Source organism: Mesocricetus auratus, unplaced genomic scaffold (assembly GCF_017639785.1).
Source record: "Mesocricetus auratus isolate SY011 unplaced genomic scaffold, BCM_Maur_2.0 Super-Scaffold_100004, whole genome shotgun sequence".
Classification (NCBI taxonomy): Eukaryota; Metazoa; Chordata; class Mammalia; order Rodentia; family Cricetidae; genus Mesocricetus; species Mesocricetus auratus.
In genome coordinates this window covers 38,539,814-38,563,603 of record NW_024429189.1, presented here as the reverse complement: position 1 = coordinate 38,563,603, position 23,790 = coordinate 38,539,814, and the positions used below count along the sequence as shown (strand labels likewise).

Sequence of the window (23,790 nt, the reverse complement as noted above, 5' to 3'; positions counted from 1 at the left end):
TGGCTGCTGGGATTAAAGGTGTGTATCACCACCCGCCTGCTCTCTATAGCTTGAAGCTGACTTTGCTTTTCTGAATCCTCAGTCAAGCTTTAATAAATCATAAATAATATACTACAATAGGATATGAAGATACATTAGATACTTTATTCTTTTCCTAAAAGTACCATAGAAATTCTTTAAAAAAAAAAAAAAAAGGCCAGAATGGTTGTGGCTCACACCTTTAATCCCAGCACTCAGTGGATCCCTGTGAGTTCTTGTCCAGCCTGGTCTACAGAGTGAGCTGTAGGACAGCCAGGACTACACAAAGAAACCCTGTCTCGAAAAACTGAAGAAAAAGAAAAAAAGAACCCTTCTATGGAAGAGTACTCTGCACTACATGGAAATCCCAGATTCTCCTACTCTTCCCTTTCATCTCTAGAGTTACTAATTACATGTGTTCGATTCCTCCCACAAAAAAATCTTACAAAAATTAATTTCTGATATGCTTTTCTAGGCCAGATGCTGTATTCCATTTTCTCTTTGGTGACTGAAGAACCCAAATAGTTTCATAAGATTTTATTTTACTTAACCATGACAGCACTAAGGAAAGATCCCAAAGTGTACCTCACACTTAACTAAGGTAGTTAATGCTGGCCCCTTGAGTATTCTTCAGGCAACTGAATTTTGTTTCTAATAATCTGCCAACATTCCCAGGAACATTATATAAAACTGATCACAACAGAAGAACTAAAGATTGAAGTGAGAGTAATAGTGTTTTTGAATCTCAAAATAGAAAATAAGCATTTGCACAGAAAATAAAATCACCTTATTCTAGTCTGCAAATGTTGGCTGGCTGTATGTGGCCTGAAAAAGAATGATTTATATATACGGCTTATATATTTGAATGTGTGGTTCCCAGCTGGGCCACTGTTTAGGAAGGATTAGAAAATGTGACCTTGCTGGAGGAGGTGTGTCACTGGAGGTGGGCTTTGAGGTTTGAAAAGCTCAAGTCAAGCCCAGTCTCTATCTAGGCCTCCATCTTGCAAATAAGATACAAGCTCTCAGCTACTATCCAGCACCACGCCTGCCTGCTGCCATGCTTCCCACCATGACCATGTACTAACCTCTGAAACTGTACACAAGGCCCCATTTAAGAGCCTTGGTCATGAACTCTTCACAGTAACCAAACAGTAAGACAGACTATTATGTACCAACTGGCAGGGATATACCAGAGTTGGTCTAGTCCTAGAGGAACTTAGCACCTCCAAGAAAACCTAGTGGCAGTATGAGTGTCAACGAAGAAGCATGAGCAGGTTAATATGGGAAAAAGAAAGGGATGTCTAAAAAGAAACCAGGAACACTGCGAGTTAGTAGTGAAGAATGAAGACAGAGCAAACACCAAAATATGCTCACCATGTTCCTATCTTGCAAACACAATAGCTACCATGGTTTCTGCCCCCATTTAGCCCCTCCTCATCCATCCACCATTGCCTTCACCAGTTCTTTCTGCTATAGTTTCTCATCTCTCATTTTTTAATTCCACGATAATCTGTTGCTTCTATAACTGAAAACACAGCTTCTTACTGCTATTCTTTATTATAAAACTATCTTTGTTCATGGTCAGAAATTCTCAGAAGAATTCTTCAATATCCTTTTAAATATGGTAAGAACTATGGAACTGCTCAGAAAATGTACATATACATATCAAACTTTTCCAGACAGTTTAAGAAAATTCATGCCTTCATTGAAGTCCATGATAAAGTCTAGAATCACAGATTTAAAAGTCCTGATCTAAGGAAGCTATGAAAGGTCCATTTTAGTGAGGCATGCCTTTAATCCCAACACCCAAAGACAGAGGCAAGAGGATCTCTGCAAGTTCAAGGCCAGCCTGCTCTATATAGTGAGTTCCAGGACAGCCAGGGCTATGTAGAGAGATCCTGTCTCAATGCCTCACACCCCCGCCCCCAGGAAAAAAAAAAAAAAGGAGAAGCTTTCAAAGATTTGTGGGGGTCACATCAACCTGATATGAGCCAATATAAAGAATATAACACACTATGCCATGCCATTGTTGCTCAGGGTTTGTTGTTGTTTTAAATATTTCTTGACAGCTTTTAGAAATAGTATCATGGCTTGGATCTTAAACATCCCTCAAAGTTTAACATACAAAGGCTTGGTTGCCAGTCTGTGGTGGTAGTGGGAGGTGGCAAAGTGGGTGTGCCCTTGGAAGGGGTATCAGGACTCTGTCCCGCCCATCCCCACCCCATTCATGGACAACATACGCAGCTTCATTTACCACAGCCTTCAGCCAGTGTGCTACCTTGCCACAGGCCCAAAACCAGGGATATCAAGCAATGGTGCCCTCTGAAACTATGAGCTGCAATAAATAACCCTCTTCTTTTAAAGTTGATTATCTGCCCCAGTACTTTGCCACAAAGATGGAAAGCTGACTAACCCAGATAAAAACACAAATTATTTTAAATCTTAAAGCACAAGTTTTGAAAGCAATTTAACTACAGGTAAATTTAAGAACTATTAGATATCAGTCTATTTGGTTCCCCAAGGGCAAAGTCCAAATTGTATTCATCTTTGCATTTCTACTCTTCAGTAAAGCAGTGTTTCAACATGGCATGTAGTAGCCGTTCACTAAACATGTCTTGGCCTGAGAAGTGGCTCAGGGAGCAAAGGCGCTTTCCACCAAGACTGGTAAGTGAGTTTCATCTCCAGAACCCACCCCCCACCCTCGCCGGAGAAAGAGAACTGAGTCCTGTATGTTTTCCTCTGTGTCTTATCCAGAGCACACAGAACACACAGAATCACAACGTAACTTTTAAATATTTCTTGAGCAAATCAATGACTTCACAATTTAGTACTAAACTAGGATTTGCTTATCAATTACACCCACAGAACTGCTTTTACATTTTATTTAGGAATGATTTTAAGGGACACTTATTAACTTTTTTTTAATACAGGGTTTCTCTGTGTAGCCTTGGCTGTCCTGAAACTGGCTTTGTAGACCAGACTGGTCTCAAATTGAGAGATCTGCCTAACATAAAATTCTATGCAGTTTTGTTGTTGTTGAATCCATTTATTGAATCAAGAAAACCCAAATTTCTTAACCTGTTAGAGCATAACTTTTCAAGTCTGTTTCTACTGAATTAAAATCTGTAGGATCAGATATTTCAGCATACTCAATCCTCTCCTACCTTTGTCACAGTCCTTTCTGACAATGCCACTAGCTACACCAGTCAGACACTCAGCAGCAGGTCCTGCACCTCTACCTGAAATGTAAATCCTTCTACATGCCAAATTTCTTCCCTTCCCTATTAGGCTCTCAGGTTTATATGGAACTATCCCTATAAGGAAAGTGTATATTTAAAATGTAAAACATAGCAACTTTTTTAGGTTAAAATATAATATATTGTGTATTAATTGAACACAATTAGGAATAAACTACGATGACCCCCTGAGAACTGTTTTCTGAAACTAATGAAAACTAACCATAATTTCTCCCTCACATACATTCACATACTAAAGAATTTGAAATTTATTTTGTAAAGAGGTCAAATTAGGCTATTTGACAAGTTACAAAATAAATTAACAAATTCATAGCCATAGTCAATCCCACAAAAAAATATTTAAAAAGACTACTGATAGTCTTTTTTGTGTATGTGTGATGATTAACTTTTTCTGGAATTTAGTAATGGTGACGATACATCCAATGCCACTGCAATCATACCTGTAGAGATATCCAAGCAGCACCTTGTATGTTATGTGAATATTGTAATTAAAGTATTAATCAAGCCAGGCAGTAATGGTGCACGCCTTTAATCCCAGTACTCGGGAGGCAGAGGCAACCAGATCTCTGAGTTCAAGACCAATCTGGCCTACAGAGTAAGTTCCAGGACAGCAGGACTACATAGAAAAACCCTGTGTGAAAAAAAAAACAAAGAAAAAAAAAAAAAAAAGAAAAACGTAAATCAAAATTCACAGGGCTGCTATGAAAGTGGTTTGCATATGAATGACATTATTTTACCTTTAACAAATATAATTTAAATGAAATATTGTAATTTGTATATTTAAAATAAATGGTCACTTCTTACCCCTAGGTTGATTTTATTAAAACTGAAACATACACAAAGAATGTTTTCCATGGAAAGAAAGTCTTTTTATACCACATTACACTGTAACTTAGAATAGCAAAACAGAGATAGGTATGGTAGTGCACACCATCAATCCCAGTACTCAAGCCACAGAAGCAGGGGGATCACTATGAGTTCCAGGCCAACATGGTCTACACAGAAGTTCCAGACTAGGAAGGACTACATAATGATCCTCACCTCAAAAAGTAAACAAAATAAACCAATAAACTAATCTTTCAGAAGAAATATTTTAGATGCTTTAAAGTAAAATGTATGAAAACTATGAAGCAGTAATTAAAATGTTGCTAATTTAATTTGAAGCTGTTTACCTAATGTTATACTATTACCATTAATTTAAAATGATAGGACCTCACATTTTTAATATATTTATAATTAACTACTGTGTGCATATAGATCAGTTGGTGATATTAAAGCTGATACTTTGCTTTGTTTTTCAAGTGTTCTTTTATATGAATACTTAAGTTTTTTTAAACAATAGTATTCAGAGTGCTTCCCTCAAACATGTTGTTTCTTATTGATAAGAAAAAAAAAAGAATAAAAAATAAAGAATAAACTCACAAGACCAAAAAAAGCACCTTTATTTCTCTCTCACACTTCCTGGCTAAGATTAAAATATGCTACTAATAAAATGCTATTTATCATTAAAAAATTATTTTCTTTCTTTGTGTGTGTGTGTGTGTGTGTGTTTTAAAGAAAGATAGATCCTATCTGATTCACAGTTTGAATAAGAGTCTGTCCTAGCAAGGAAGCAGGAGCACAAGGTACCTAGTCCCATTACATCTATGGTAAAGGAGCAGAGGGAGTAAATGGAGGGGAGTGACCAGCAGTGCTAAGCTTGCTTTCTCTGCTATATTTAATTGGAGTCCAGCCCAAGCGTGGGTTGGTCCCAACTGCATACTTAAAGCTTTTCTGCATCATTCTCACAGGCATTCCATCAGCCTGGATGTCCTATTTATCCCTATAACCTCCAGAATATTCCAAATGTAATCTGAGAGTCTGAATTTTAAGAACTACCTTTGCGTAAGGGCTGTGGCATCATTAAGATCTGGATAAGCAGAAGGGACGTCACATCATGGTAAAGGATTGGAACTTCAGGCTGCTGTTCTTCATTCCCCGGCCTGAAAGAAAAATTGCATGGTCACATGCTAGTGGACTGCATATCTTTCTAATTCACCTCCTATCTAACATGTATGTCTACAAAACAAACAAAAAATAAAGAAATCTTAACAGAAGTACTTGAAGACCATTATCTTGTTTTACTAATATGGTCATTTTAATAATACATACATTTCCTTTTTCTAATTTGAAAACACTACACAAGAATTTTATTATGCCTTACCAAGTAAACATCTGATCTGCATTAACGTGACACTGAGTCTTTTGGATCACAGAAATTACAGAAACTAAGTGAGGCATTGAATAGGGACAAGAAAGCAAGACATATGAGACAGCTCAGACACCATTACAACTAGATCCACGGAAATGACCAGATCAGAAATCTAGTTTGCTTTCTAGTCTCGCTAAAAACTGTTAAAACTTTATTGCTGACACAAATTCTAACAAAAGCCTTAACATTTGCAGTTTCAACACAGGATAACAAAAGTAGAACGTCTCACACACTACAAAAGAGAAGGTACCAGATTTAGAGATGCACAGTACGATGGAAGTACAGACCTCAAAGCAAAAGCTCACACTAACAATTCCCTAGCGCTTTTAGGAGGGGTGTCTGTCTGTCTATCTGCCTTGCTGGAACTGAACTCAGGGCTCATACATATTTAACAAGTACTTTTCAGTGAGTATAGCTTTAATAATGGAGCTAATTATTTGTGTTATAGGATTAAATTTTAATAAAACTAAATCTCAAGCTTCCACAACTGACTAAATTCTGAAGCTAAACTGTCTAGGCTTGAGCAATGTTGTTGAAGTCTGTGATTAGGCTCTATTACCAGCACTTACTAGTCAGTTAAGTGCTGGTTCCTACTCTGTGCCAGGCACTGGACAAACAGCTAGATAAGTCAGTTCATGCTTCTATGAATTCTATGACTGCCAACAAAAGACAGCTCTTTGAATTTCTCCATTCCCTACAAATACCTCTTCATATACTGTACTTGTCTTCCTCTCTAAGACCATGGCTCCTATTATCTTCTCTTCCCGGTAGTTGCCCCTAACTTTATAAGACTAAAATTGGGGAGGGAATGAGGGAGAGCTCCATTTCATTATCAAAATCCCTCATGAAAATAATTTTCCATATGATCAATCATGATTTCTTAATTATAAAGTTTAGTGGCCATTCTAAGTCCTCATTTCATTGACCCTTGACTTCAGATATACTTGAATACAATTACCTGGAATTATTATCTTTCCTGATACTGAGGATGAATTAATTCCAAGTGATACATACAGATATTTATATAATAAATATTATATATAATACCATGAGAACACTCCAAGTAGAAAATATAGATTAAATACTATAAATCTTAAAACTGGGACAGACTACTGGTTATGAAAGCAACCAACAGATCTTGGATGGAATGGGGAGTCAAAGTATAAAGGCAATAAAAAAATAAAGACCAAATTTTGTTTGCTATAAAATTTTCAGGTTTCCAAATGCTGAGCAAAGTAATTATAAAGTCAAAAGGGGTATATACTTTGGGGAGAAAATTTTCAACAATTATGAAGAAAAAACAACATAAACCAGACCCTCACATGTACCTCCTTAGCCCAACTGTGACAAAATAAAATTCAGTATCCTAAGCCATAAAGAATTATTCCGATACTTTGAAAAATAAGATGCTAGATAGGCACACTGGGAGGCAGAAGGTGGATCTTGGTCTACAGAACAAGTTCTAGGACAGCAAGGGCTACCCAGAGAAACTCTATCTTGAAAAATCAACCAAACAACAGCAATAACAAAAAATAAGACAACTACAGAAAAAAGGAAACATAATCCTGAAAATATAATTCACAAAGAGCATATAGTACATGCCTTGTAAACCTATACCCATGCACTTACAGGCATCAATAAGCATGTGGGGCCGGTGATGAGTCTAGGGGAGAAATTGGAATGGGGGAGAAAGAGGGATCCATTTGATCAAAAAGGATACATACTTGTATGAAATTTTCAAACAACAAAAAGATTGCTTCTATTTCCGAATTTTTAGGTAGTCATTTAAACCTAGACTCTAAAAGTAGAGGCTGGTGGGGAAGACAGCTCAGATGACAAAACTCACCCATGTAAGTAATACAAGTGTAATCATATATGCTTGTAATTCCAGTCCTGGAGAGGCACAAAAGACAGATCCCTGGGGCACTGGGCAACCAGCAAGACCAGTTAGGGAGAGTTCTGGTCTTAAAACAAATCCTACATGTAAGGTATCTGTGGTTGTTCTCTGGTCTCCATAGCATGTACATGTATCTGTACACACATGCTTCCCAAACACACACACACACACACACACACACACACACACACACACACACACACACACATAACTCCATTACATCTATGAATGGTAACATAAAATACTGATAACAGAAATAAACTTCCCATTTGAAAAAAATTAGTGATTATAAGCAAAAAGGAAATAATTTCTATTATGAGCATAAAATAAAATTATATATTTAAAAATCTACCAAATTAGACAGAGGTTTATATTGGAAAAATTATGGTGAGGAAATGAATATATTTCAATTTGTAAAATAAAAAAATACAAAATATAGATGATGATTATATACTATAAGACAAACTTTTATAATTTAATGACCTAGTGAACCATAAAAACAGGAGTAAATATAGGGGTGGGATGTGTCAATCAGATTTTTCTGAAAATATCCAAATGTCCTAGTACTGGAAAGGGAACCACAGAGCAATTAAAGCAAAGTGCTAGTTCTGCTCCTTAGTGGCGGTGTGTCCCTAAATAGGACTACCTTTTCTAAGCCTCACAGTTCTTAGATGCGAAAGTTGAGATAGACAATAGTGATGGGTAAGCAAAATGCCTGCTGTAAAGTAAGCACTGAGTAACTGTTTGCAGCATTACTATCCTACGGCTTATTAAATTCTGGGGTTTGAAAAGGAGCACGGCCCAGCATTATAATGGAAAGTAGAGCATCTCTCTCTCTCTCTCCAGTCTCTCAGTCTCTCTCTCTCTCAGTCTCTCACTCTCTCTCTCTCTCTCTCTCTCTCTCTCTCTCTCTCTCTCTCTCTCTCTCTCTCTCTCTCTCTCTCTCTCTCTCTCTCCAGTTTCTCTCTCTCTCTCTCTCCAGTCTCTCTCTCTCTCCAGTCTCTCTCTCTCAAAGCATTTTCCTACATGATGGAGAAGGCTAGCAATTACTCACACAGCCAAATGATCAGAGTTGCTATGATAAGTCATAGGACAAATCAAATCTTGCCTCCTGATATTACACACTAAGAAGAACAACACATCAGGTGATTTTATGAAAAGTTTATAATGTAAAATCTGATCACTGGGAGATAATGGACAAAAACAAATTTTAAAACAATCTATAAAACAAGTGGCCTTAGCTCTTTAAAAAACAAAAACAGGTCAATGTCATGAAATACAAGAAACATTCAGAATCAATTTCAAATTACAAAAAAAAATTAAAGAGACACTAAGATCAGATGCAAGCATGACCTTGAAATCTATAATTTTCTTTTGCTACAGTTTTATCAAAGCAATTGGCAAATGTGAATACAATTTGTATGAGGTGGTAGTCAATATTGTTCTCATGTAACTCAGGACAATATCAGAAAGAATATACTTCCTGGCTGCTCCATAAGATTGTCCATAAACTCACTCTATAGACACGTGGTGTCTGGTTTATTTATTTTTTTCTGCAAGAAAACGTTAGTTTTCTCACTCCCTGCAACCGTTGCATAGCCAGTAGCATAGTCTCCATCTTCGATTGTTCTCTTTGAACTTTGTGGCAGTAAACAAAAGTACCTTTACCCTGCATTTTAATTGTAAGTTCACTTAAATTAGCTGCTATGTAAAGATAAATGATAAGGTATTTTACAGCTACATAGAAAAGTAAAGCAAAATTCTGTGTAATACCTATACCATACACTACAATAAATTCCAAACACATTAAAACCCTTAATGTAAAAATTAAAGCCATGCAAGCACTAGAAGAATGGGTAAATTGTGATATAGCAATAGAGTAGGAGAAAACCTGTTGACTCAAAATGAAAAATTAATAAATTGCTAGTTTTAAGACTTTAACAAAAAATAAAGCAGGTAAAAAGACATCTGAGAATCTGGTGACATACATTTTCTGCTCACAACACAAAGGACTAGCATTCATACTGTATTAAGCATGACAGGAAATTAGAAGTCATCAACAGATAAGAGGCTTCACAATAAGCAGTTCATGTGGATGAATATGGAAGGCAGATACAGCTAAATTTACTTTATTATTGAGGTTTTACTTTGGGAAAAATTTGTATTTTTATTTTCCTTTTTGGTTTTTCAAGACAGGGTTTCTCTGTGTAGCCCTGGCTATCCTCAAAGTCAGAGATCTGCCTGCCTCTGTCCTCCAAGTGCTGGGATTAAGTGTGCGCCACTACCACCCAGCTAGAAAATGTCTTTAAATATTGAGGAAAAAATAAATTGAACTATACAACAAACTGACAGTATAGTGAAGCAAGATTATTATGAAGTTATTTAAAAGAAACCATTCTTCATGACACATATTCTAAAAACAAAGGGGGTCTGGTATAGCAGTTAACATCGACTGTCTATTTGAGAGGACCTAGGACCACTGAGGAAACAGCCTCTGGATGTGACTATAAGGAAGTGTCTAGTTTGGCTCAGACGGGGTGGGAAGACCCACCTTAGCTGTGCATGGCACATTCCATGGTCCTAGACTTAAAAGGAAAAGGTGGAGTAATCAACAGCATCTGACTCCCGACTGCTTGTATACTGCAATCAGCTACCTCCCACTCCTGCCCTGCCATGACAGGCTGCACCCTTAAACTATGAATGGAAATAAACCTTCTTTCTTTCTTTCTTTCTTTCGTTCTTTCTTTCTCTCTTCTTGCTTTTGTCAAGCATTTTGTTACAGCAGTGAAGAAAGTAACTAATTTTCTAGTTAACAGTAATACTGTTATTTAAAATCAATAACTTCAGCCGGGCGGTGGTGGCGCACGCCTTTAATCCCAGCACTCGGGAGGCAGAGGCAGGCGGATCTCTGTGAGTTCGAGACCAGCCTGGACTACCAAGCGAGTTCCAGGACAGCCTCCAAAGCCACAGAGAAACCCTCTCTCGAAAAACCAAAAACAAAAACAAAAACAAAAAATAAAATCAATAACTTCAGTTATGCAAATGAGTAGTAACATTAATATCAAGAATAAAGGTTTTTTTTTCCAAACAAAAAAAAGATAAAACTGACAAAATGTTATGACTTAAAAGTTTGATATGGCCGGGTGGTGGTGGCGCATGCCTTTAATCCCAGCACTTGGGAGGCAGAGGCAGGTGGATCTCTGTGAGTTCGAGGCCAGCCTGGTCTATAGAGCAAGTTCCAAAGGCCTTTGTCTGGTTCCCAACACCCACATCAGGCACTAACTACCCTCCCATAACTCCAGCTACAGGGAATCCAACTCCCTCTTCTGACATGCACGGCACCCACACACACGTGGCATAATTCACTCAAAAACTCAATCTTAGGGAGGGAGGGAGGAAAGGTATGTGGGTGACAAATAGACCAGCAGCTAGGCAGCCAAGCAGGCAGAAATGGCCTGCAAACAATAACCCAGTAGCTGTGTTGGGCCCCTGAGGACCCAGACAATGTTTTCAAAATATCATTAAAGACAATTACAGGGAGAAATGGCAGATACCAGCTATAAAGTGTTCAAAATGAACACTACCAGAAAACAAAAGATACTATAACAGACTATTTGAAATACGTCAAAAGTGCAATATCCAGCTGAGGAGTCTCTCTAAACTAAAAGGAACAATGTACACTGAAAAGAATGACTGAAATGAAATGAAACACATTAAATGTATAAAAGAATCATAATATAAGATAAACAAGCATGTACAACTTATTAGTCATCAATGAGAGCTGCCAGAGCACCAACTCTTTATCAAGCATTCATCCTTTTAAATTGTATCTCAGAGCCAACAGTCCATATAAAAAAGAGTGTTGTTCATAGAAACAATCCAGCAGATGGGCAGATATTTTTTTTTCATCAGGTATGGTTAAACCATCAGACGAAAACTAATGTAAAACTTTACAAAAAAGGGTGAAAGGCTGAATGAACCCACTGATCAAATTTTAACATAAAATAGCAGTCAGTCTCTCTACCTTTATTTGAATGCTCCACCTGCACAAAAGCCAATAGGATTCTTCTAAAGACTGTCTCACAGAAAGTACAATGGTAAGTTGTTTTAAATTTTTATTATACACTTTATGTTCCAAAAGGAAATGTATTCATATAGAAATTTAATATCATTTTTAATTTAATGACTATTTTTCTAAAAAGGATTTTATTTTAACTGATTATAATCTTTCAATAATACTTACTGTGAATTCATATCTTCCACTAACTGGGTGAGTTTTTTCCAGGGATTATACTCAGAATCAATGGTATAAAGCCGCATGTGCAAGGCTAATACATGGAACAGCTGATCTGAATAAATTGGGGGGGAAAAAACTAATGAGAAAGTTGGTACAATTCTTCCAGAACAAAATGTTCTCAAAATTCTAGTTACTTTAAATAAGGAAACACGATCCTCTTATTTTGATCAGTCACTATAGTTAATCAAGTTTAACCTGTATCTTGCTTAAATTTTTATTGTTTTACCAAAGGCCATTCATTACCAAAGCACCTTGGGGAAGAACGGGTATATTTCATCTTACAGCTCTCAGGTAGCACTCCATCACTGAGAAAAGTCAAGGCACGAACCTGGAAGCAGGAACTCGAGCGGAAGCCATGGAAGAACACTGCTTACTGGCTTGCTCTCTATGGCTTACTTAACCTGCTTTCATACACCATCTAGGATCACCTCCCCAGGAGTGACACTGCCTCCAGTGAGCTGGGCCCTTGACATCAATCATCAATCAAGAAAATGCCCTACAGAATTGACTACTGGTCAATCTTACAAAGAAATTGTCTCAATTAAGATCCCCCTTTCCCAGATATGTCAAGGTTTATGTCAAGTTGGCAAAAACCATGCAGTACAACCAAGATCAGCCATCACAAACTGCAACTACTTCATTCCCTTCTGCAGTGCTCAGACATAACTCCAAATGATTTCTAATAGAATCTAGACTGCCCTCATGCTCAGCAGGCCTGCCTTTCCTCCATTCCTGCCACGGTTATGCCCATTTGTACTTCTCAGTATTGTAGACATTTCCTAACTGAAATCAGCTACCTTCAACTCCCTGCCTGGGCATTATGGACACCAAGTTCTTCTTGGCCTAATTTGCAACAGCTGCTCTCTCGTTTCTCTTTCAGAATCTTGTTGAAATGCCATGCCCACCAAAAGCTTCACTGTTTCCACCATACAAAAACATTCCCACACTTTAATAGTCACAGGCAACAACCTATCTTACAACCAATGATCAGGAACTAGAGTCAACTGCTGGACACAATGCCCTAGAGTCTGGTGTCCTGGTGCATGAGGAGCTGCTATGGACACTTGCAGATGGCACTCCTCAGGATCAAGGGGAAGTGACCAGAAAAGTGGTAAGAAACAGAGAGAACAATGGGGACCCAAAGAAAAAAACTCAAGAAAACATCACTAGAATTGTATTCACTCTCATCAAGATTATGGATAAACTCACCATTCTAAGCCTCTAGGTAAATGTAAATGTCTCAGAAGAAAAATGTACAAAAATCCCCAAATTCCTTTACTGAAAACCTTCTGGAACAACTGTTTCTAGAATAATGCCAAACTATCTAAACTCAAGTAACTGTACTATGTACTAACTCAAACATATAAACTATACTTTCTGCATCTCAACAATTGCCTATTTAAAACATATTACTACACCACAGAGTACCCATAGGGTTTAAGTGCATACATTAGAGGTCACTAAACAGTTAATATTTAAAAAACCATCCCCAAATCTTCAATTCTGGAAATTAAATGATAACCAAAAATAAAACACCCAAATATATCATAACATTAAAAAAACTGTTAAATACTTTATCAAAATTTCAAATTTATATTTTTATGGTACAAAATTTAAAGTATTCTGCTTTTAAATCCATCTTAATATGTATTATGTTTAAAATAATATATACATATGTTTAAAAGCTGGTATGTATTACTATTGAATATTATTTTTAGTACTTAAGAAAATAAATTCATTTTTCAATATGTATTTTAAACAAGTTTTATTTCCTATGGCAGCACCTTAGGTAATATTTCAACTCTAGCAATTTGGGGATAATAGTGAATATTGTGACATTAACTAATATTACTCCTAGTATTCACAGTAAACAGTCATGAAAAGCCATGTTCATGAAAAACCTAGTCTAGGTTACAAATTATACTTCTCTTAAGCATATCTTTACAAATGGTGTTGAAGAATTATGTCTATAATAAAACATATACATAAAGAAAGTAGGTATTATTTTAATACATGTTAGTTAATATACAGCAAAACATAGCACATTATCTTCATTAATTAACAGCAACAATATAGTAGGGATCTATAAACAGAAGTATCTTTATAAAACTTTATTTTATAAAACTATATTTTAATCAACTCAATGCAAAATTTCTTTCAAAAACTGATTTCTTTATTTCTGAAATTTTTTGAACTAATGTAAATCTTACCAATTAGACATTTATATTGCTGATCTAACATAATATAGAAAAGGCTAAAAATCCATATTGTTCTTTTAAAGATAGTAGTATCCCATCACTGAAAACTGACCTTATATGAACAGCATTTGAAGAAAAACCAGTAGTACAGAATGACCACTTTGCCTATACAGGCTTTCAAAACTGACATAAATAGAAATGTTCTAAAATTTCATACTGCTCAATACTTACTCAAACAAGATCTTTTACCAGCTGTGCTCGCACCGCCCGAGCATAGGCTGCCTCCTCGATGAATCAATTCCAGCTCCAAATTGGTTCTGTAAGCAAAGATTAAAATCCATCTCAGTCACAAGCTTCAGAGATGCTGTTTTACTGACATACCTCAATCAAGCTAAACAATAAAATTCTTCAACTTTATTACTCGCAAAATCACAGCTTATGCAATAATGACTTTTTTCTTATATTTAGAAATTAACAGTAACAATTTATCTTTACTTAGATGTTCAAATTTATACCTGTAAAAAAATTACACATACAAGTATATATACAACTAGGCCTTAACAGCAAAAATCCTGTAATGTATTTCATAAGACTATAAATTAAATGAAAAAATATGTACTTCAACTGCCAGCCACCAGGCAGATAATCATTGTCATTAAAAAACATACCAATTCTTCTGTCAAAGAAATGGTTCTTATTCATTGGAGATTAGATGGTATCTGGAAATCAGTATCATGAAACAAAACCAACACTGAAGTGACTATGATCAACACATGATTATAATCACATCTCTTTTATGACTTCTACAACTACAGTTTCATTAAAAAGCATTATGCAACTGTTGATAGTGGTAAGGATCAGTATTGTTCACAAACATTTGAAATTATAAGGTATTTAGCATTTATTAGCTTACAAACTAGCAACTATTAGTAAACTGATGTTTCAAAAAGCAAACCTATGCAGAACTGAAATATTTACTTTAAAATATTAACAGTGGAATGATTTTACCAAAATATATTACATTTTGAGTTAAAACTTTAATTGTGCTGTATTTCAATAATTCTTATCACCTTAAATATTTATTTTCAGCAAACAAAAGTGAATTAATTAGTTTGTACTCAAACTTTGCTAATGAGACACCACCCACTTCCAACCCACCTTAAAGAGAATCAAGGCTTCAAGCTTACTCCCTGCTGTGGATTTAAGAAAGACTACATCCTATTTTACTGAAAAACAAATTATTTAAACTGGCTTTGGCTGTTATTTTGAAATGATTTTTCACATATAACTTATAAATACAAACTTTAAAATATTAACATTCCTGAGTCAGTACATTTGCCACCCATTTCTAGAGAATGGTTTAATCTTCTTCTCAGGGTGGGGAAGATGCAATTTAGCATTGATAATGTTCCTGCTCAGAGCTCCATCTGGCTGCTGCTGATAAGGGCATCTGTGTGACAAGGGAATTTTCCACCCTTCAGGCGATTTGCAATGCTCACTGAACTTCTAAAAACCTACCAGCAAGGAAGCAGGGACAAGGATTTCATATTAGTGGACAGAAAGCGAGCGCGGAGACCAGCATGTGTTCCTTCATCAAGGGAATATAAATGAGATCAATACATTTTGTTTTCACAAATCTTCTGTTGCCTAATCTGTAGAAAAAAATTAATGGCTATATTCTCTTATAAAAACTATATGACTTCCTAGATAGTACTTTTTAAAGTACCAACCAAACACACCAACAAATCTTACAAATGAATGTCAGAACCAGAATGTCAACTTTCATCTCACTATTTGCAAAAATGTTCACTAAACTATAAAAACAATTCTGTTTATTGGATCACCAAATATACTTTTACAGATAACAAATAAGTGCTTATGAATTTTTTCTAAAGAAACCTATTAAGTCTGACATTATTTTAAAATATGACTGGAAAATCTCCTATACAACATTTCCATTTCATTTTTTAAAACTATCTATACAAACCATTAACACATAATATCTAGAATTTTAAAAAATGAATGTCACAGACCCTAACCATCAACATTTACTGGCTTCATTTATACCCAAACTGGCCCTTTAGACTCACTAGAGTAAACCATCCAGGAGGCCATGTGTCCCCTGTATATTACACCTCACTGCCGAAAACCACAGCAATCTGCTTTTCTTTCCTGAATGGATAATACAAAAATAAATATAATTTGTGCATGAATTTTCTGCACTTCTTATTCTTGGAAAAAAGTACATTCTATCTTCTGCATTTTCTACCACAAACGTATCCAAATGAATCTGGCAGCAAAGAAAACCTCTACATTTCAAGGATCGACAAGACTGCTGAAAGCTATCACTGGGCCTCTTAGACACACTATGCTTTAAAAAGCCCTTTAGCACATATCAGCTCTTTTTTCTACGACAAAAGTTTGTGCTCCTGTTATGTTCCCCTTCTTACTGCTATTTTTAGAGCAATAATCTGAAAAACCCCTGCGCGATTGTATACACACACACACACACACACACACACACACACACACACACACACACTCTGTCTCTCCCCCCTTTCTGTCTCTCTCTGTCTCTGTCTGTCTCCTCCCTCTGTCCCTCTCTCCCTCTCCCTCTCTCCCTCTCCCTCTCCCTCCCTCTCTCTCTCTCTCAAACCAAACTGGGACAATAGAGAGGGCAAATGCCTTAGAAAACAGCAGATTTGAGGCCTTGAACTGCCACTTTGTCTGAGCAAGTTCCTCAGTTTCTCTGCAGGGTTAGGAAGTTGGGAGGTATACTTTCATCCATAACATAGCCAACATTGAAGGCGTAGTTCTTCTAGGAAGCCTTTCTGAAACAGGAAATAAATATTACATATACCTTGTTTCAATTTGTTTATATTCCCTGTACTGACTAGTCTTGTGTCAACTTGACATACAAACTAGAATTATCTGGAAGGCAGGAACAGGAATTCAGAAAATGCCTCCATAAAATTCAGCAGTAACGCATTTTCTTAATTAGTAATTGATGAGAGAGGGCCCAGCCCACTGTGGCTACTGTCGGCCATCCCTGGGCTGATGATCCTGTGTTCTATGTAGGAAAGCAGGCTGAGCAAGCCACAGGAAGCAAGCCAGTGAGCAGCTCCCTCCATGGTCTCTGCATCAGCTCCTGCCTTCAGGTTCCTGCCCTGCTTGAGTTCCTGTCCTGACTTCCTTTGGTGATAAATAGCAATGTGAATAAACCCTTTCCTCCCCAACTTGCTTTTTTATTACAGTGTTTTGTTGCAGTAACAGAAACCCTAACTAAAACATTCCCTTTTGAAGTTCTACAGCATTTTGTCTACCTAACATTTCTTTAAGAACCTATTTTATTCTGCTTTATATACAATGCTTCTTAGTTTTGGCTCTGCAACTAAATTCCTAAAAAACAAGGACCATGTCTTGATATCTAAATCCCCAATGATACTTATCAACATGTTTTATTTAAAAAAAAAACAACCCCCCAAAAAAACATGGAAAGACTGGGGAGACAGCTCAGTGGGTAAAGTGCTTGCCTTGCAAGAATGAGGACCAGAGTTAAGACCTCCTATACCTATATAAAGCCAAACCCATTTAGCAGACCATCAGCCCAACATTCAGGAGGTGAAGACAGAGGATCCCAGTTACAAGCTGCTAGGAAAGTAAACAGAAAGCTCCAGGGTCGGTAAGACCAGCCTGTAAGGTGAAGAGTGACTGAAGAAGAAACTCCATGTCAACTGTAGGCCACATGCGCACGCACACACACACACACACACACACACACACACACACACACACACACACACACACACACACACACTCATACACATACACACTTAACTTCTACTTTTTGATCTGTAGTTGATCTCCTTTTACTAACACAATCCTTAAATGCAACAACTACTAAAGAGGGGACAGATTGTTTTCAAGGGGGAAATTACCCTAAAAAGCAACTGATAAAACTCAATGGGTTCAGTTTGACACTGGGTATGGTAGTTTACACCTGCAATCCCTGATACTCAAGAAGCTGAGACAGATTGCATAAGCATAGACCTTGAAGATCAGCATGTGCAGCATAGTCAGGTCAGACTCTACTTGAAAAACACAAAAGACCTATCACTTGGCATTTTAGAAAGTATTCCTCTTATTTTCAACATAATAACTTTCAAAGATGCACACTTACAATACAGTATATGAAGATAGGTATACTCACTCTACTGAATACCAATCCATTCATGACTGAAAAATATCTGTTCATCTTCAATTCAAATGCTCCCATTTCTTCTTTCTAACATTCCCATTTTTCTCACAAGGTGGACACCCAGAGCCATAGACCAATACCCTCTAAACTATTTGTGACTTAGATACAAAAGTCCTTAGACAGAAAAGCAATTACTGAAAGGCATATTTTTCTTAGTTTCAGGAATCAAATAATGAATTATTATTGAAGAATACCTTCCTATCAATTATAATCTTTTCATAATCTATTTTTATGACTAATATTTGCAATAGAATGAAAATTTCAGAAACAAGTTGAAATCTGAATAAAGCAGGTATAGTTAATTTGAGAATTAATTTTCAAAAACACTTTCCAACAATTTCTCCTCTGTTGCATGAGAAAAAAAAATCTTCCAAAGGGTCTTCATTCAAATCAAATTAAAAACAGACATGAGTCCTCTCCTTCAGAAGAATGAGTTCTGTAGCTATCCTAAGGGATACTCTCCTCTCGAGTAGCAGAACTGTTGTAGACAAATTATTTACACAGCTAGAAATTCAACTCAGAAACTAAAATTGTGTCTTATTAAAATGCCAAATATATCTTCAAGCTCTGAGAATCACAATAATTCAAATTTAAGTATCTCTAAGTTTATTACAACTTATTTCATAAATACAGTTTCAGAAATAATTATTTTTGTGAAAGGTAGGCACTAAAATATCTAGCATGATTTAAATATTTAAATAATATAATGGAATAAGCTGTATGTTAGATTAAGATGAAGGGCTAGTATCAAATCTTGACATCATTGACTGAATATCATAAGAACCTTTTCCTTTCAATTTAGATTTTAATCCTGAGTCACTCCAGCCTTCACTTGTCATTGCAATGACTAAGAATTGCAAGTTCACTTCGAGACTGCAATGTCCTGGTGAGGCTGGCTAAATACTCATTGTCTCACTATTTCAGTTTATTATTGGGGTTCAGAGAAGGATGGGACTGGCACTATGTCTTTCCTGTCTCTCTACCCATACCTTTAGCATCTGATGCCTGTCCTTGCTTCTCCATAAAATAGAAAATCACAATGAGTCCATTTCATTGTTATTCAGTCTTTTTTTTGTAAGTTATTTATATTTTAAGGCAAGAAACTTGATCTAAAATTTCAGCCAAATTGTACTTTAATCAAATTTATCATACTACAGGAAAATTCCATTTTTGGAAATGTATTCCATTGCACAATGTAGTATACCAAGAAAATCAATCATCTGGGTAAATTCCATGTATTGATCATTCCCGTTCAATCAGAATCTCAGGATCTTGCAATAATGCTAACTCTAGTGAAACTGAAGGCATAATACACAAGTGACAAGAGAGACAGAGAGAATGTGTAAGTATAATAGCTACAATGTTACTACAATTTATACAGAAGATAAGCATGATCCCAGGTCCTTAGTAAAATTAAATATATAAAATCTACATTAAATTTAGCTTTTATAAGTATATTTAGTTATAAGTAGGCAATAATCAGTAACTCCAGAAACAAAACACATACACACACACACACACACACACACACACACACACACACACACACACACACAGGCACTCTGGATAAACAATAGCCTATGAACACATAAACTAGGAAGTCATTTTCTAATTCAGCAGATCTTCTATGTCAACTTAGGTCCAGCATTCATATTTTCAGACTGAAGAGTAAGGTTCCTAATCTGGAGCTCTAACTTGATTGCTGCAAGTCTTCTAAGTCTGCATCCATTTTTCCTGGATTTTAAAGGTTACATATACTCTTTCATTTACTTTTTGTTATGCTGCTATGGGAGTGGGGCAAAGAGATTAGAAAACATAACACAACCTATGAAAGTTGAACATAAGACAGGAAAAAAGATGACTTGAAAAAACAAACCACTGAACCCTGACTCCAGTGATCTGAATTCCAGGCCTTTACTGGCATTCAGTTGTTACATGACTTCTGAGGCACATCATCTCTCTACATCTTACTGACTACAACACTAATTGAACAAAGTGAGAAATATGACTGTAAAGACATCCAAGGCTCTGCAGTATCAGTTCTGAAGAATGTGTTTGTAAGTGCCTAGCTGTAAGTGCTGGCTTCCTCCCTGTTTACTTCCTTTGTGGCTTCCATTTTCACACATTTTCCAAATTTCCTGCTTCAATGTGTTCATTGGTGATGGTCCACTTACTCAGCACTATACTACTGCTCCCTAATTTAAAGGTGAGGAACACTTGCTGCTTCCTTGACATCCACGCAAGGCTGGAGCACCTGCCTTCCTGCTTTCTCTTCTCTCTCTCTGGTTTTCTAAACCAGCTGTCATTTCCTTAAATACCATGAGGGCCAACAAAGAAACAAACTTTACTCATGATGCTGTATTTTCTGCAATGAAGGAACATAACATTATGTTTTAGTTCTTGGCATCAGCACTTGACAAGACTTCATTAGATATAATATGTCATACTTTGAGGGACTTATCTGTCCCAAGTAAGTATTAATAGCATACTTTCCCCCCTATGTTCTATAATGTTCAATAGCATCCAAACTGTGCATCAAAGTAATTTGGAAAATAATTTCAGGAAATAACCTCCTGGGAGGTTATAAAACTAGCTATACTTGTAGTGGCACCTTGCCTTGCCAGTGAACATGTAGTGGTGGCCACACCCTTTGGGCATGGTTTCAGGTGCAGACGTAAACGCCCGACTTCATATACTTTTAACCAATATTAAAGATACATATCCTTTCTTTAAACAAATATAAATGGTAACAGATAAAACAAAAATTTACTAAACAATAAAGGAAAGGCTAGTATTAAGGAAATACTAATATCTATTACACATACCTACCTAGCAACAGAGTACATAAAGAGAAAATCATTGTCTGGTGAGCCTGGGGTCTTGCTATAGTCTCTGTATTTCTTCTGAGTGGTATTTTTTATATCTTTCATTACAGATTCCATTTCTTTACTTAAGTTGGTTTCTGACTATAAAAAAGTAAACATACATGTAAAGTTCATATCCATTTTCTTTAGAACAGCTTAAACTGAAATGTTTATCATATGAACACACTAGGAAATTAGCTTAAGTCAAATGAGATATAACATGAACAACTTTGCATAATTGAGTGTGCAAAGAAAATCTGTCTTATAAGTGTTTATTCAAATTCTGGATGGCAACTGATACTACCCAATTGTGATTACTAAATTGTGAATTATTATGAATTAGCCACACAAACTCTAATCCAAAGGGCATATAACACTAAATAATATTCTAGAACCATTTCAGCTTTGCCAAAACCCTGACTTTATTTAAGGCTGGTTTTCAAAGAAATATAGTATCAATGTCCCTTTACTTTGAGGCAATTTTTAAACACATAAAATTTATATACACACAAAAAAAACACCCTCAAATTCTAAAGTTAGAATTCATTTAAGAAACTTTAGAATTTGAGGGTGGTTTTTTATATAAATTTTATGGTTTAATGCACAAATTTTTGTTCAAAAAGATTAATGTCCTTAGTTTAGGGGCTGGGAATATCTAGCTCAGTGGTAGAGCACATGAGAGGCCTTAAGTTCAATTCCCAGCACTATAAAAATATCGGGTGGCTGGCCTGGCTTTCATAGTAGGCACAGCTGTCACTTCTTTAGAGACCATAACAGAAATCTACAATGCAGGCAAAAATTTTAAGAACTTAAATCACATAAATTCTATTGGTGAGGATTAAAAAAGATTCATTTATGCCAAATTCACATTCTAGAACACTAATATACAGTGAATTGTCATATAGTATTTTCTAACATACAGAGTAAACAAAGATATGTAAAAATACAGTCTTAATTTTTATTACATTCATTTATTTGGTGTGTGTACATATGTATACATCTGGGTGGGCTCCTACATGCCATGGCAAATGGGTAGTGGTCAGAGAACAACTTGGGGTAGTCAGTCCTGTCCTTCCACTATGTGGGTCCTTAGGGATTAAACTCAGATCATAAAGCTTAATCTTAATATAACTAATGGATGTTATTTTCAAGTGATTACATTGTTTTTGACAGTTATGGTATTATATGTACATAGAGACAAGATAGAGTTGCATATCAAGCAATGGTACAGAATGGACCACATATACTATGGTAGTCCCTTAAAATTATAGTAATAGAGACATCAAAGTCATTTGGTTTGTATAAATGCACTCTGATGTTCACACAATGGCAGAATTCTATTGATGCCATTTTCCAAATGTATCTATTGTTAAATAAAAAATATAACATACATACTTTTTGTTTTGTATTGTTTTAAATATTTCAATACCTTTAAAATGTCTAACCATTTAAGCTTGTGCTGTCTAGTTTTATGTCAACTTGATATATGCTAATAGAGTCATCAAAGCAGAGGAAGCCTCGGTGGAGAAAATGCCTCCATACAATTAGGCTACAAGAAGGTCTATAGGGCATTTTCTTAATTAGCTATAGATGGAAGAGGGCTCAGCCCATTGTGGGTGGGGCCATCCCTGAGCTGGTGGTCCTGGGTTTTATAAGAAAGCAGGCTAAGCAAGCCATGTGGAGCAAACCAGTAAGCAGCAACCTCCATAGCTTCTGCCTCCAGGTTCTTGCCCTGTTTGAGGTCTTGCCCTGACTTCCTTCAGAGATGAACAGTGATATGGAAGCGAAAGTCAAATCCTTTCATCCCCAAGCTATTTCTGGAGGTGTTGTTTTATCACAGCAATGACAACCCTAACTAGGATAAAGCTTTAAATTCACAATCTGGAGGATGGTCTTAGCACATTAAATTATAATGATTTTGACTAAGGAAAAGTATAGTGTCTGATAATGTCTTCTATTATTTCAATTCTGCTTTTAATAAGCACAGAAACCAAAAACCTCTAAAAATCAATTTCTACTAAACGTATAAAGGCCCAGAGTTTAGGGAAAAAAGAAAAGAGTATAGTTAGCAGGAAAGAGATGGAGAGGGAGGGAGGGAGGGAGGGAGGGAGGGAGGGAGGGAGGGAGGGAGGGAGGGAGGGAGGGAGGGAGGGAGGGAGGGAGGGAGGGAGGGGAAAAACACAGAAAAGCAAACACAGTAAGTTAACCAGGATATTTCTGCCTTACACTGATGCTTACTGGGAAAGCTCCCGGCCGTCCCTGTAGCTCCTCCACTTCCTTTATGAGATCTTGTGTGCTTTTGTTACTAGGACGCTGCCGAAGGTTATTTTCCACATTGCTTCCAGGATAACATGGAAGAACACTGTTAGCAAACTGTCTGCAGAGGGGACATGTGAATTCTCCTTTGTCCACTGAGAAGCCCTGCAGAACCTGGTCATTCTGAAAGATGAAATAAACATGTAGATATTTGATGCACACATTTGAAGTGAACAATAGATTTTACAGTAAATATACAGATCATACAAAGAAAGGTTTCTCTAAAATGTCACAAAGAAATAAAATCTCTGGTTTAGTTTTTGTTTGTTTGTTCTGTTTTGTTTAAAACAAGGTTTTTCTGTGTAACAACAGCCCTGGCTGTCCTGGAACTCACTCTGTAGACCATGCTGATCTCAAACTCACAGAGATCTACCTGCTTCTGCCTCTAGAGTGCTGGGATCAAAGGCGTGTGCCACCACCATTTCCTTGCTTGA

General features: G+C 36.4%; 1 protein-coding gene across 6 annotated transcripts in view; it reads right to left on the bottom strand.

The window, feature by feature from the left end:
- The window catches only part of Ubr3 (ubiquitin protein ligase E3 component n-recognin 3), a 143,733-nt gene that overhangs the window by 11,239 nt on the left and 108,704 nt on the right, over window positions 1-23,790 (bottom strand). For 4 of the 6 annotated variants that reach the window (XM_040745531.1, XM_040745532.1, XM_040745534.1 and 1 more), the window contains 5 exons: window positions 23,267-23,479; window positions 21,006-21,142; window positions 14,150-14,235; window positions 11,667-11,772; window positions 5,154-5,257 (listed from right to left, as the gene is read on the bottom strand). In XM_040745531.1, the coding sequence (XP_040601465.1) occupies window positions 5,154-5,257; window positions 11,667-11,772; window positions 14,150-14,235; window positions 21,006-21,142; window positions 23,267-23,479 (646 nt within the window). The remainder of the gene's footprint in view (window positions 1-5,153; window positions 5,258-11,666; window positions 11,773-14,149; window positions 14,236-21,005; window positions 21,143-23,266; window positions 23,480-23,790) is intronic. The other 2 variants (XM_040745533.1, XM_040745535.1) reach the window with 1 other exon arrangement.